The 15,524-nt window shown below is 36.7% G+C and overlaps 1 protein-coding gene across 1 annotated transcript; it reads left to right on the plus strand.

Moving 5' to 3' along the window:
* The first annotated feature begins 3,807 nt into the window (after nucleotides 1-3,807).
* Nucleotides 3,808-8,134, plus strand: LOC143597179 (E3 ubiquitin-protein ligase XBAT33-like). The gene is made up of 10 exons (XM_077075760.1): nucleotides 3,808-4,062; nucleotides 4,134-4,193; nucleotides 4,293-4,364; nucleotides 4,449-4,633; nucleotides 4,724-4,884; nucleotides 5,857-5,915; nucleotides 5,992-6,038; nucleotides 6,129-6,272; nucleotides 6,376-6,467; nucleotides 7,289-8,134. Exons 1-10 carry the CDS (start codon nucleotides 3,886-3,888, stop codon nucleotides 7,831-7,833), a joined length of 1,542 nt encoding a protein of 513 aa, XP_076931875.1. The 5' UTR covers nucleotides 3,808-3,885; the 3' UTR covers nucleotides 7,834-8,134.
* Nucleotides 8,135-15,524: the final 7,390 nt, after the last annotated feature.

Below are 15,524 nucleotides of genomic sequence, written 5' to 3' on the forward strand. Positions count from 1 at the left end.
CAGTTTCTCAACGTTGACACGAAAGGAAACGACTTATCCGCGTGGTTTGCCAAAAAGCGATTAAGTGCCACTAGTCGTCCATTCAGTGTCTGAGCCTGTTTGATGGTAGTAGGTGATTCCATTTTGATAATGGCTTCGACCTTTTCAGGGTTCGCTCTGAAGCCATCTTTAGTGACGATGACCCCCAAGAACTTCCCTTCTTCCATTCCAAAGGCACACTTGCTCGGGTTGAGTTTCATGTTTATCTTCCTAAGCGTGTTGAAAGTTTCTTCGATGTCTTTCAACATCGCTTCTGCGTCAGGGCTTTTGATGACCAAGTCATCCATGTAGACTTCCAAGTTCCTCCCAATTTGGGCATGAAACTGGTTGTCCATCAGGCGTTGGTATGTGGACCCGGCATTCTTAAGTCCAAATGGCATCATTTGGTAACAAAATGTGCCATCGGGCGTCCGAAAAGCGGTTTTGTCCTGATCATCAACGGCCATGTGGATTTGATGGTACCCCTTATACGCATCCAGGAAGCATTTAAGGCGAAACGGTGCTAACGAATCCACCTTAAGATCAATTTCGGGTAACGGATAACAATCTTTGGGGCATGCTTTGTTTAAGTCCTTGAAATCTATGCACATGCGCCATTGTTTGTTATTCTTCAGTACCATAACGGGATTTGCAACCCATGTTTGATATCTACTAACGCGTACGATGCCTGCGTCAAGGAGTTCCTTGACTTGGGTTCTACACGCGTTAGTTTGTTCTGGCCCCATTACTCTACGCTTTTGTACGACTGGCGTAACAGCCGGATCGCACTTGAGCTTATGCTCTGCCTTACTTCGGGGTACACCAGTCATGTCAGCTGGTGTCCACGCGAAGATGTCAGCGTTTTTCTGTAATAAGCGTTTGAGTAAGGTGCGTGTGGGATCAACAACTGTTGGGCCAATGGAAACGGCCTGGTCAGGGTATTTGCCGTTGAAGGCCCATCTTTCCGGTTCGGTGATGGTTGGTTTAGCCATCTTTGGTTTGGGTTTAGATGAGACAGATGCGATGCATACCTGGGGAATGCCGGTGATCATCGCTACACCCTCAGCTGTTGGCCATCCCATCATGCCGTGGACTGAAGATACCACGGCGTTGAATCTTGCCATCCCGTCTCTTCCGAAGAGAATGTCGTATGTGTGGTGTGGCTTCCTCATTACGACAAAATCCACGTCTTCTGTGCGTGAGTGATTCCCGTCCGTAAGAGTGACGGGGAAAGATAGGATACCCAGGGGGGTGTTTGTGCTGCCGTCGAACCCTTCCATCGAGGCGTAGATCGTTTCCAGGCGTTCCTTGTCTTCGTCATCTAGCTTGTCGAAGAACTGCCTGTACATCACCGTTGACGAGGCGCCGTTGTCAGCAAGAGTGCGAGAAGTGATGTAGTGCCCCAGCTGGCTTTTGATGACGATAGGGCCTTCTTTGCTGGGTCCTCCTGGCACTCGCGGGAAGCGCACCTCAGCTTCCTTCCACGTGCATGGTTCTGTCGCTCGCCTTTTTATTCCTCTGATCTTACCATGAACCATGTTGATGCTGATGTCAACGGGCTTTCGTCCGTTGCCTCTGTACCGGTTATCATTCCTTCCTCCCTTCTTGATTGATGCCACAAGGTGTGCAAGTCTTCCATCCTTGACGAATGTTTCAACAATATCCTTCAAGGATGTACACTCCTCCGTACTATGACCTTTTGTCCAGTGGAAGTCACAGGATTTGCTTTGATCCGCATTAGGTCGCTGCCGGATCATTGGAGCTTTTGGCCATGGTAGTTTTTCGGTGGCAAATATCTCCGTGACGCTTTTGGTGAGTGGCGTCCACCGGTGTTTTCGGTTTGAAGGGTGTGTGTTATCTCTTCCGCCAACAAGAGGGTGAGAGCTGGATGAGGTGTCAAAGTTTACCCTTGACTGCCAAATACCTAGCTTCCTCTTTTTGTTCTGCCGGGCGATCCGAACATTGTTTTCTCTAGTCCTTTGCGTGTAGAGGTGTGTACTCTGGGGAAGATCCCTTCCCAGTTGCTTCTCCGTCTCGGCAAAACGCTTGGCAGCCGTCATGATGGCATCCCATGTGGATGGCATGCCGTCCTTACCCGTCAATGTGCGGATAAGCTCTGGGTATTCGGCGCCCTGGATGAAAGCGACGTGAACAAGATCTTCACTTATGTTGCCCAGACTTAGCTTTTTGGAGTTGAAGCGAGTGATGAAGTCTAGTAAAGATTCATCCTCCTCTCTAACGCAGTTGAGGATCGTCCACTGTTCTTCAGTATATTTCCTTTGTTGGCTGAAGTGTTGGCTGAACTTGTTCTGAAAGTCCGCCCAATCATAGATGTGGTGGACTGGTAAACGATCGAACCATGCCCTGGCCGCTCCAACCAGAGTCATCTGGAACATATAACACCACGTGGGTTCCGTCCAGTTACTGACGGTTGCCCCCGCAATGAATCTGTTCAAGTGGTCGTTTGGGTCGGATAGGCCATCATAAGTGCTGATGTTGGACATTTGTTTGGCACTTCTCGGGGCGATTGCTTCCGCAATGTCCCTTGCAAACTTAGACTTTCCTGCATTTGCAGCAGTTGGTCTAAAGGTTTTGGAGAAGTCACGCGGGTTTCTCCCCGCGTTCGTTGGTTTAAAAGTTTCTCCGAAATTCCTTGTCGGTTGGAAGTCCGTTTCCTTACGCTTCCCTTTTGCCTTATGGCGAGGGTTTGCGTCGGTATCGGATTCTTCCCGCTCATCGTCTGAGTACTCGCACTCACTGTTCATGTTGAGATGTTGGCGAGTACTGCCGAATTCGTCAGCCTGTTGAAGTGAACGCAAGCGTTCATCCAACTCAGCTTGGAACTCTTTCTGACGTGCTTCGGCCCACGCCTTAACTTGATCTAGTGTTTGGCGAGGGACCCTCGTCCGTTTCTCCAACTGGGCATCAGTGAACCCCAGTGAAATATTGTTTACTGCACTTGTCCCGGCTTGGGTAACCGGGGTAGTGTTCGTAAAATTTGTATAACCGCCGGTGTTCCTAGTTGCTGGGGTTGTGGTCACCGGGGTTTCTTGGTCACTTACTGGCCTTGGGACCGGAGTAACGTTAACCATTTCTTCAGAAATTTTGAAAAAACTAAGAATTAGTTCTAGCTTTTATGCACGGATGGCGCCAATGAAGAAACACTAAGTGACTTGTTTTGGGAGATATTAGGTGTGACTAATATATCGGATAAGATAATAGAGGGAAGATTGAGATGGTTTGAGCATGTGAAAGTGAGACAAACAATAATGTCGGTTATAGTTGTGGAAACCCTCGTTATGGAGGGACGAAGGAGTAAAGACACCCAAACTAGCTTGGATACAACGGATTAAGCATGATTTGATGGATTTGCACCTATGACTTTGTAAAGACATATAATTAAGATTAATGACTTTCAAGAGAGGATACATATTTGTCTTAGGGGTTTAATTTTCTTTTAATGCTTTTGATGGCCTTCTCATGTTACCTTCTTCTAGAGAGGACACCTATTTGTTTCTTTTAGCATACATTTACAAAGCCTGTTGAATGCAAATGATTTAGCATACAAATTATGTTAAGAGATATCCCATTTCGTATCTTTATCACCCCCAAAAACACAAAAAAGAAAGTGAAAAGCACCACCATCCGTCTTTTGACATTCATTTAGTGAAAATGTGTTCTTCATGTCTCATTCTCATTTGACACAACTCTTTCTTTCACAAAAAACAAAAAAATAAAGTATAAATAAATAATAAACACCCAGTTACCAATTTGTCCACAAATTCCCCCAATTTCCTTCACCACACTGAGACAGTTGACCTAATTCCCAATTCCACAAGTTAAACCCTTACCAATTTCCAATTCAAAATGGGCAACTCTTTCGGCTGCTCGGCCTCCGGCGAACGGCTGGTGTCGGCGGCCAGAGACGGAGACTTCGTGGAGGCTAAGATGCTGCTTGATTGTAACCCTGGTCTTGCCAAATACTCCACTTTTGGTGGCTTGAATTCGCCTCTTCACTTTGCTGCTGCTAAAGGCCACAACGATGTATGCTTTCTTATTTCCATTGTGGGTTTCATTTCATTATTAATTTATTTATTATATGGGTTTTGTTTCAGATTGTTGCATTGTTGCTTGATAATGGAGCTGATGTTAATTCTAGAAATTATTGTGGTCAGGTAACTAACTGGTAACAAATTTGATTTGATTTTGAAATTTATGGATCTGTATGAATTTATGTTATTATTAAATTGCCATGTACTTGTGTTGATTTGAAGACTGCCTTGATGCAAGCGTGTCGATACGGACACTGGGAAGTAGTTCAAACACTTCTTCTCTTTAAATGCAATGTAAGTTGTCATTTTTAGTTCTTTTTGAGCTTGAAAATGTTATTAAAGTGACTAAATTTTGCAATTTTTTTTTTGTGTTTTTAGGTTATGAGGGCGGACTATCTTAGTGGAAGAACTGCTCTCCATTTTGCATCTGTGAACGGGCACGTTCGTTGCATACGTCTTGTTGTAGCTGATTTTGTGCCTAGTGCTCCTTTTGAAGCTATTGATGCGCACGCAAATGGTGATGGAAGCAACAGTCACGGCCCCAAAAACAAGTTTGACCAAAGGTTTAGACTTTAGATTTAGTTACACTATTCTTTATAGTTGTTTTGTTATCTTTCAGTGATTAAGTAATATCATGTGTATGATCATTGTAGTGCATTGGTGAAATTTGTAAATAAATCTGCTGATGGAGGTATAACTGCTCTTCACATGGCTGCGTTGAACGGGTATGCTGATTGTGTACAGTTGCTTCTAGATCTGAATGCAAATACATCAGCTGTTACCTTTCATTATGGAACATCAATGGATTTGATAGGTATGTCCGTTGTTTTGAGATTCAAATAATATTGTTTGTCACTAGACGTTACAGTTAAACCTGATTACATAGAAAAATGGGCTAATCTAGATTTTAGATTGTGTTTTATCACAAATGGATTGAGTAAAATACTTCACTTAAAAGAGGATCGTGTCAAGGGTCGAAAGTAGGCCTGTAAATAAACCAAATTTTCAGTGAGCAGTTCGTGAACCGTTTGGCGAGAAGTTCATTTGTTTAATTAATGAACGAACATAATAAAAATGTTTTATTCATTAAGTTAAAGGAACAAACATGAATACATGTATTTTTCATACATCTATGTTCATGAACGTTCATTTACATTCACTTATTTAAATTTGTTTATGTTTATTCGTTTACGTTCATCTATGTTTGTTAGTTTAAGTTTGTTCGCTTATGTCCCGTAATGTATTTTATTAAACATTCATTACAACTTAGTTTAGTTTTAATAACTTTTAGGCCCAACACCTTGTCACATTACTTTTAATTGGTTTTAGCTTAACTTTGTTCGTGCGTTCGTTTATACTGTTAACGAACAAAACATAAACGAACAAGAACATGCTAAATTTCCTAAAGAACGAACACAAACAAGAAAACGTGTTCGTTATTTGTTTGTGTCCGTTCCTGAGTTCGTTAAAATTAAACGAATGAACACGAACATGCTACATTCATGTTCATTTGGTTCATTTACAAGCCTAGTTGAAAGTGCCCCAAAGTCTAATTTTAGTGAAAGGTGATCAGTACACTGTACATCTGAAATTGTATCCGAATTATCCGAAAATCCAAATTCGAATTATCCGAAGTACACTGTACATCACACAAATCATAACCTCCTACATTGTTTTTATTTAAAGACGTAGATTATTATTGTTAATCGTAATAATATTGTTTGTATTCAACCTTGTTTACATTATAAGTTATTGACAATAAGTTTTAACATGCATTGTTTTGTAGGAGCTGGAAGTACTCCTTTGCATTATGCTGCTTGTGGTGGAAATTTAAAATGCTGTCAGGTAATCTTTACTATATCCTTCATCTTAATAACATTACTCTAAAAATATCATATTTTTTTGTATATTAATTTTTTAGATTCTACTCGCAAGAGGTGCTAGTCGATTGACATTAAACTGCAACGGGTACAACAGTCATCTTTTCTTGTTTTGAGTTTTTCTAGTTATTATTTGCTAGTTGGTCATGAAATGATGAAAACTTTTATGTTGTTTCAGGTGGCTTCCTCTTGATGTAGCAAGAATGTGGGGCCGGCACTGGCTTGAACCGCTATTGGCCCCAAATTCTGACCTGGCAATACCTGTTTTCCCCCCTTCTAATTATTTATCATTGCCCCTCATGAGTGTACTTAACATTGCCAGGTAGGATTATATGTTTTTACTTCTTTTGTGGTTGCAATATTCGTGATATTTGGTCTATTTTTATTAATTAAAACATGGATTAACATTTGAAAATTATATGCAGAGAGTGCGGTTTGCAGTCCCCGGGAACCCTTTCTGATGATACTGATATTTGTGCTGTTTGCCTTGAAAGATCTTGCACAGTAGCTGCTGAAGGTTTGCTATTTTCACATGTTATTGTCTAGACATACACACGTGCAAACGAACTGAACGTTTAGTGGACCGTTCGGTGGGAAGTTCTTTTATTTGATAAATGAACGGACATGAACAAGAAATTTTCTTCGTTTAACTAAACGCATGAGCATTAACATGAACAGACGTCTCACTTGTTTATTTATGTTCGTGAACATCAGTTTATCTGAATTCGTTTATGTTTGATGTTCGTTCATCTGAATTCGTTTATGTTCGATGTTCCGTTCATTTATGTTTGACGATTGTTCGTTTATATTCATTTATGTTTGTTATCTTACGTTTATTAAAGTTCGTTCGTTCATATTTAGTTAAATTTTTTTGGCCCATTACAACTTAGTAATAACTTTTTAGATCCAACACACTGTTCTTTACATTACGTTTAATTGGTTTTAGCTTAGTTATGATTGTTCATCTATGTTCAATTATGTTCATTTATATACGTTCGTGAACTGTTTTTATACTGTTAACAGACGAACATAAACGAACACGAACAAGAAAACTTTGTTTAATTGTGCGTGTTCGATCGCTTGTTTGGTTAAAGTTAAAAGCAGGGTTACGACATGCTCCGTATGGGCTCGTATTCGTTCAGTAAACACTAAACAGCTAAATAAATATATCTGGTTAATATCATATATGAAGTAATGAAAACCTTCAACATAAATTTTTATATTCATATCTGACATATTAGTTATTGTTTAAAAAAGTCTTCAACCAAAAGTGTTTTGGGTCAACCAAATACAACCCGAATCGTTTGACTGAAACCTGTATTTGTTTTAATTTTTCAGGTTGCAGACACGAACTATGTGTGAGATGTGCTCTCTACCTATGCTCAACAAATAATAACCCGTCTGAATCAATGGGCCCACCCGGATCAATCCCATGCCCGTTATGCCGACATGGCATCATCTCATTTGCCAGATTACCCGGTTCACCTGCAAAAGAAATCAAACTACACCTTTCCCTCGGCTTCTGCACCCCGTGCATGCTTCACCCCCGTGAACCAACCGAGTCCACACCCGCAAGCACCCCTGAGGTCAGCAAGAATCGTGTTGCTTCGGTCTCACCCGAGTTATTCTGCCCGGTTACTTGCAGTCCGTTTCCGTCTGTAGCCATCCCTTTATGCACTTGCAATGACGGCTCATGCCCGTCTTCTCAATCAAGAGACGGTGAGCCTCGAGGTGGTTCGGATGGTTCACCGTCTCACCGAACCGCATCTGAGGATGGGAAACTGGGCTCGCTCAGGCTCGATAAAACTAGTTGCTCGAGTATGTTTTGGGGTCGGAGGAGTTGCAGTAGGGAACAACAGTGTAATTCAGAGATCAATGCTTGATTCATGATGCTATTGTGAAAGCAATAATGGCGGTTTTGCTGGAATAGTTTGTGATGTATAATGATGGGTGTGGGTGGTGTGTTATGGGATTGGTGTTAGGATGTTTTAGGGGCAAAAGGTTTGTAAAAAATAAGGATAAGTGTGTTTGTTGGGGTATATTGTTATTGTTGTAGGACACTCATTGTTCTACCTGATTACTAACATGACATTGTTGTTGAATATTAGCCATTCTAGGTTTTAATTGTCTTTGTTCTCATTTTGACTTGTATTTCAATGTGGGTTTTATGATTCGGTTATATAATTATATTTATATATAACAATTACCAAGTTTGTTTTATAATTTGGTTATATTATTATACTTATATATAACAATTACAAAGTTTGATGTTGCTAATTGCCAATTTGGTTATTTGGCGCTACCATATTGGTCCTTAAATTATGTATTTTTCGTTTAATATTTGATATTATGACGAATGTAATGGAACTTACCGAATTCGTGTAGACTCAACTCTAACGTTCGGGTTTTACCAATGCTTAATTTTACCAACCAAAGCTACCTAATTAGTCCACGTCTTTCCTGTTTTTTAGCTCTGCTATCGTAACTAAAGTGTAATCGAAACCGACCAAACTCGTGTCAAGCTACCTCAATGCCTGGTATCGGTAATGCTTGGGATTTACCACAGCCCTGGTTTACTGACCAAATAAACGGCGAAAATATATGTCTTTATATATATATATATATATTATCATGAGAGAACTCTTTATTAGGGAGAGAACTAGAGAACTCCTAATTAAAGGGTTATTTTTGTAAATTACCCAAATAATAACAATTTATGTTGACATCCCCTGTACAACCTTTCCCTTCGCGATGGACTTCCCCAAAACACCTACAGATCAATCAACTCAACTTGGTGATTATGAACCCTAAATCATTGAATATATTGTATATCGATCATCTGTAATAGTGTAGTTACGCAATTACATTCGTTAATCGTGTCCCCAGCATTGATTTCAACCATTGAACATTACAATTGAAGGTATCTTTGATTTCAGACTTATATCTTCCTTAATAATGTGTGTATTTACTGATTTTCATATGATTTCCTATTAAATCGATTGAATATTGATGTATTTTCAAGTTCTACAATCAATTTCAATTATTATACTCTAATATAGAGTTTGGTGATTCTAGGTAAAAAACATACATAATTTTCAGATTCTATGTCAAAAACGGTTATTACTCATGGAAAAAAACGTAATTCGTTTCCATCATGTATTGATTAGAAGGTTTAATTAATTAATCACGAGTTAATAGATTATTAGAAAATAACTAACTATTACAAATGGGTAAGAATGTGTCATACAAAGTATTGCACATGTGTATTACTATTAGTATTGCATATGTGTAATACTGTTAGTATTACATATTATCTAATAAGTATAATTGAGAGGGTTTGGTGCCTCAAATCTGTTTTGTTATTTTGGCTTGTTTTAGGCCTTTACCAAGAAATGGTTGGACCGTAGGAACCACCTATGGTTGTTGAAACGTTGAAACAGAGTTTTGGTGCTTCAATTGCATACTTGGTTAGATGGGTAAGTTTCTAGGCTTCTTTAGATTTAATACACACGTAAAAACTTACATCACTAAAAAGAACCTTTGTATGCTAGAGCATTTACTCAACTACACAATTGAACAAATCTCATATACTGTTGCACATACTACTAAAAATTGTATTTGCCTAAATCACTTGCAGGTATAAGGAGCTAGGGTACATAACCCCTCCAAATCTCTACATCATCCAACCGCTCTTGGCAAAAGAGCATGAGTTATCCCTAGCTGAAGTAATGGAGTTATTCAACAACCAGACCATGGTATGCACAACAAAACTTAATTACATTCACAAAAATCCGTTAATAAGAATTATAACAATCTAAGTGAACCACTTTGGATCCGCGTTAAACAAATAACCGACTAGACCTTTGATGTACTAAACATGTTTCAACCCATTGGAAAACATTTTTATATAAAGTGTTGATTTGGGTTGTCTTTTTTTTTTTCAAGTTAGTCATATATATAACCCACTTAGTGAATAATGTTATGAGTAAATTCAACTTTTAAACTAAATCATCAAATAAATTTTTCATTCTTAACTGTTAGTTCAAATCACTCTGCAATTTATATGATTTGTTATAATGAAAGTTGTCTTTGGAGTATTCATAAAATCATTATTTTCAAGACTACTCATGCTTTTAAAGCAATATAAAGAAACAATAAGCCGAGTATATGAAACATACAAAACCAAAGTGATACAATCAAACAATTTTGTTTAGAACCATAGCCGACCGAAGTCACACACTTTCATTTTTATTTATGGTAAAACACATTTGAATTTTGAGCATTTTAGTAATAATTAATATATAGTATGATTTTAGCATTGCTAGATACTTAAATTTAGATTAGTTTTAGTAAAGTTAAAATGTATGCGTGTTTTTCGTTTGTAGATGCTATTTAAAAAAAAAATAATACCCATTTTTTAACTAAAACAGAGACAACGGGCCACTTGCATTGGAACAAGATGCAAACTAGAAGTAAGCACCGCCATCAACAAGACGTGGTATTACACGTCATGCAACCAGTGCACGAATAAAGCATTCAGAACAGAGGGTGATACATCAGGCAAAGGAAAGCACATAAGCATAAGGAAATATTTGGAGGTACAAATGGAGGATAATTCTTTCCGAGACAAACGCTCCCAGAAATCAAACACCGGAGAAAAAAACATACTAGCTTGACGAAATAAGCAAGATATAGACGTGGTTGATTTGCCGGCGCTGACTACTTTTGTTTGTTTAAGTATTTGTAAATTGTAATAGACTGATACATTGGATTATGAATGTTCTGGTCATTATGTTTGTACTACATATATGTATTGTATGTTTGTATTACGTATGTATATCGATTGTTTATCTGCAGTCCAAACACTAATTACGTGCATTTCATAATATACACAATTTTTTCAATTTTATATGGTTTTATTACATATATGCAATATATGTTTGTATCGCATATATGTATTTTGGGTTTGCATCACATACATGTACCGGTTGTTTTTTTTTTGCGTTTTAAACATTGTATGCGTGTACTCCATAATATACAAAATTTCTTCAACATTATATGTATGTATTACATATATGTACTGGATGTTTTGTATTAAAGGCATCTTAAACATTCTATTGCCATTTCATATACCAAATCATACAACATGTGTTCAACATTATATGTTTGTATTGTATATTTGTATGCTTGTATTATATGTGACGTATGAATGTATTGCATATAAGTATCACTTGCATTTATGCACATGTGATACGAGTTTTAACCGTAATAGTCGACTACAAAATTCATACATTAATTACAAACCCAAGTAAACATTCATATTCAAATTCAAATACATGTTCTTACAACTGATGCAAAAATTCCATCACACACAACTATAATATAAACTACCAAAAAATACACCCTTATAACTAATCCCACAGTTGGATTTTTCCACTGCACTGTTTTCTTGCGTATTCTATCACCCATTGCTTCCATACCTTGACATTTGAAATCAAAATACTCGCGGCATAGAATATTCTAAGAAGATTTAATTGTTCAGTCTTTCTAATATCTTCATCAATGAAACCAAACTCGCAAACTTCATTCTTACACTTGAAACATTCCATGGGCCTCACATCATACACATCGCTTATGTGAAAATGTCATTTGCCTATTAAAATAAAGTAATGCATATATGTAATACATCAGGCAATAGCATTGCATATATGTAATACAACAGTCTATATGTATTTAGTAACTGATAACTGCATATATGTAATACAATACCTTGGAGCATTCCATGTGCATCATAGCAATCAAACTACATTATGTGAAAATGTCATTTTCCTATTGAAAAAAAGTAATGCATATATGTAATACAACATACTCCATATGAATTTAGTAGCTAATAAGTGCACATATGTAATACAATACCTTTAAACATTACATATGCCTCTTAGCAAACACACCACGATTCATGAAGTTGTTAATTGCCTATCAAAGAAAAGTACAGATAACTATTGCATATATGTAATATAACAGATAACATATACACGTAACAAACAAATGGCGCATATATGTAATACAACATACCACATATGAATTTAATATACACACATTGTATACATGTATTACAATAGACTATATGTATGCATATAATAGATAAGTGTTGCATATATGTAATATAACCAACTATATGTGTACTTGATAGATAAGTGATGCATCAATTATGCACCGCATATATGTAATACTTGACAAATCATGTAAATATGACTAAATGATTTTGATAATGCGCAAACTAGATACAGTCAGGTTCGTGCATTCCCATTGTTCAATGATGCACATTTAGGCCATAGTACCAATTTTCGCTTTCTCACAAGCAATTCATCGAACACTTGATGTGCAAGCTTAAAAATGTAGAAAACTTACTTAAATTGTGTTGTTTATAACAGGCCAGCTCATTGTGATGGTATATTGTTATTCGATTAGACAAAACAACACAAATAGAGCCTATCGAAAGCAATACCCTCTGTTTACGCTTGATTAGTGTATAATACACCAAATCGACACTGTTAATATGTAAAATTAACAATTACAGCCGCTTACCTGTTAGTATTCCTCGTACATGAGCATCACATTCTTAACCTGGGCTTTTTGACCTTCGTAGTTCTCATATCTGTGCCACATAAGTAATATAGTCGATTCAAGTATACGTGATCAAAATACAAAATTCATGAAATGTATCAGAATATATAACCATACCTTCAACACTCCTAAATTCGTCATTGTTGTCCGAAACAACTTCAATTTTGTTGTTAGTAAATTTCCCCTATTTTGTAGCATCAAAACTTCCCCTGTTTTTAGTAAATTTCCTCTGTTTTGTTGTTAGTCTAGACATTATTATCTTTAAATGTATCACCTATATGTATTATACCTAAACAAATGCTTTAACATTATCGTCACAGTTGAACATTATTATCATAATATGTATTGCATATATGCATTAACATTACTACCTTAACATTATCATCACATATGGGCATTATCATCACAACTAAACTACACAAATGATCTAATATTCTTATTGCATTTTTACAGATGCATTACGTATATGCAGTACAAAGAAACATGCTAAAAACCATTACCATTACTATGTTTAATAGTACATATGTGTATTATAATTAAAAATTACACTGTAGATACATCATTCATGAGACTAACCAGCACCTAATTGACACCACACATACAATTGTTCAGATTTGACGCCACATACACCTAACCAGCACCTATAATACTCCTAATCAACAATATGTACACAAATAATTCGGAATCGACACAATATATGCCTAATCGACCTTTATTATGAGACTAATCGACACGATTGTTCTTCGATTAACCATAAAAAGCAAAAACATAGACGTTTGAACAAGATTTCAGTGTAATACGCCTAATTGATGGTGATATTGTGTGAAACTGATTAGTATTATTGCTTACTTGATGGTGTTCTTCGTTGTTCTGTTTGATTTCGTGCTCAATTGGATGAAATAGATGATCGATTTGAAGAGTGTCAAAACCATAGAGTGTTGGTCTGCGAGATGAGCAAAGGATGAGAAAAGAATGACTGATTGTGTTTTTGTGCATCTTCCAAATTTACCCTTCTTCATTAAAAAAACCCAACTTATTTTTCTTTTTGTCCCCTTCTTTCTTTTAGCCATTGATCTAGTGAAATCAATGGTTTTAATAGAGTTCTCTAGTTCTCTCTTTAAAAGGAGTTCTCTATTGATCCCACCCCTATATATATATATATAGGGTGGTTACTGTACACTAATAGACTATTGTACATTAGGTACGCGAGGATCTAGAACGTACAATAAAACACAGTGACAAACTTGTAATTAAAAGGAAATTGACAATATACCGGTTATCAAAAGGGCAATTCCGTCCAAATAATATTTCAATTTATCCTCCCCTTTCACGAATCAGTTTCCCAAATTCCCCCAAATCAGTTTCCAAAAACCCCCAATTCCGTTTGTCAATACGTTTTTGCAGTAAATGAAGTACCTCGAAACACCATTAAAACAAATGGAGTTGAATGCGAGCTCGGCCGGAAATCCTAATTCAACGAAGCTTATTTTTAAGGATAAAGAACGAAGGTCGAAAGCGATCAACGGCAGACATCAAAACGTATAAAAGTCAGGTAATAAATTTCTAATTTGTTAACCTAGAACGTATATTGTATTAGACTTGAAGTTGTTAGTTGTTTGTTATATGTAACAACAAACAAATTAGCATAAGCTGTTACTAAGACCTTTTTTGATTTGAAATAGAACGTGTTGATGTTCAATTTTGTTTAGTAAAAGTGGTTATGTTAATAAAAATTATCGACAGAACGTGTTAGAACGTTTAAAACTTCTTAGGTGTTTTTAAGTTGGAATAATAGAGGTAGAACTCATGAGAACGTATTAAAAATTGTATTAGACAACACTGATCATATTTTTTGGTATGAAGATGTTGAAAAGAAAAAAAGAAATGCAGAACCAACTGAGGAAAAAGAGCATGAACCTGTAAATAAGAAAGTTAAATCAAAACAAGCTGAAGAAAGAAATTCCGACTCTGACTTTGGAACACCAATCAAATCACTAAAATTCAAAAAGAAAAACGTGGAACATAAGCAACATGATAATAAGAATAAAAAGGGAAAAGCAGAAGCCGAGTTACACAATTCTGATTCAGACTATGAAACACCGAAGAAAAAAAACCAAAAGGCTAAACCCTCAAACAACACGTTGTAGAAAACCTTTCAAGAATATATAGATACAAAGCTTTGGATGAGGTGTACACCAGGTAATATTTTTGAAGCAATTAAAGTGATGAATGAAAACAAAATGGGTTGAAGAAATGGGATTTGGGTCATTGTTAACAATGAAGATTACCACAATACCTAGTCGATTGGCATATTAGTTGGTATAAACTATAATCCTGATTTGAATGAATCAAATATGGGAAACCATATTGTTAAGATAACACCACAATTAGTTCAGGAGACTTTTGGGATACCAATTGGTGGAGAAACAATGGTAAAAATAAACAGACCAAGATTAGGCTCAAGCATTTGTACATATATGTTTAGAAATCAATTTGAACATTCAAGGATAAGCATTCTAAACGTGTTGGATAGAATGAAAAAACATAATGGAAAAAGAGAAGAGTTTAAACTGAATTATCTTGTGTTGTTCAACACATGCATTGGGTTGATAACAAAATCTACAACAGTCAATTTAATGTTCGTCACATCGATTGATGACTTTTCAAAAATCTCAAAAATGAGTGCAGCTACATGATTCATAATTTGAAGAGATCAAAAAATGACAGGAAAGGTATAAAATAAAATGGAAAACATGAACAATTCAATGGTCCGACAACATTGCTTGCAGTAATTTACACACATGAGTATCAGAAACGTCATGGAGCATTTGAGAAGCCAATCAGAACCCTAGCAATTAGCTACATAACCTCAGCAACTCTTGTGAGCATGGATAGCTACTTTTATAATAATGGTCCATTAACTGATACCGAGGAGGAAAACGAAGAC

This window comes from Bidens hawaiensis, unplaced genomic scaffold (assembly GCF_021521415.1).
Source record: "Bidens hawaiensis isolate Kalapana, Puna unplaced genomic scaffold, B.hawaiensis_p1.1 tig00047699_1, whole genome shotgun sequence".
NCBI classification, from domain to species: domain Eukaryota; kingdom Viridiplantae; phylum Streptophyta; class Magnoliopsida; order Asterales; family Asteraceae; genus Bidens; species Bidens hawaiensis.

Bases quoted from the DNA above. Each gene is read 5' to 3' on its own strand.
- LOC143597179 (XM_077075760.1), top strand. From the start codon at position 3,886: ATGGGCAACTCTTTCGGCTGCTCGGCCTCCGGCGAACGGCTGGTGTCG. The intron at 4,365-4,448 runs GTAAGTTGTCAT...TTGTGTTTTTAG, and splicing joins TTCTTCTCTTTAAATGCAAT to GTTATGAGGGCGGACTATCT. The intron at 4,634-4,723 runs GTTTAGACTTTA...TGATCATTGTAG, and splicing joins AAAAACAAGTTTGACCAAAG to TGCATTGGTGAAATTTGTAA.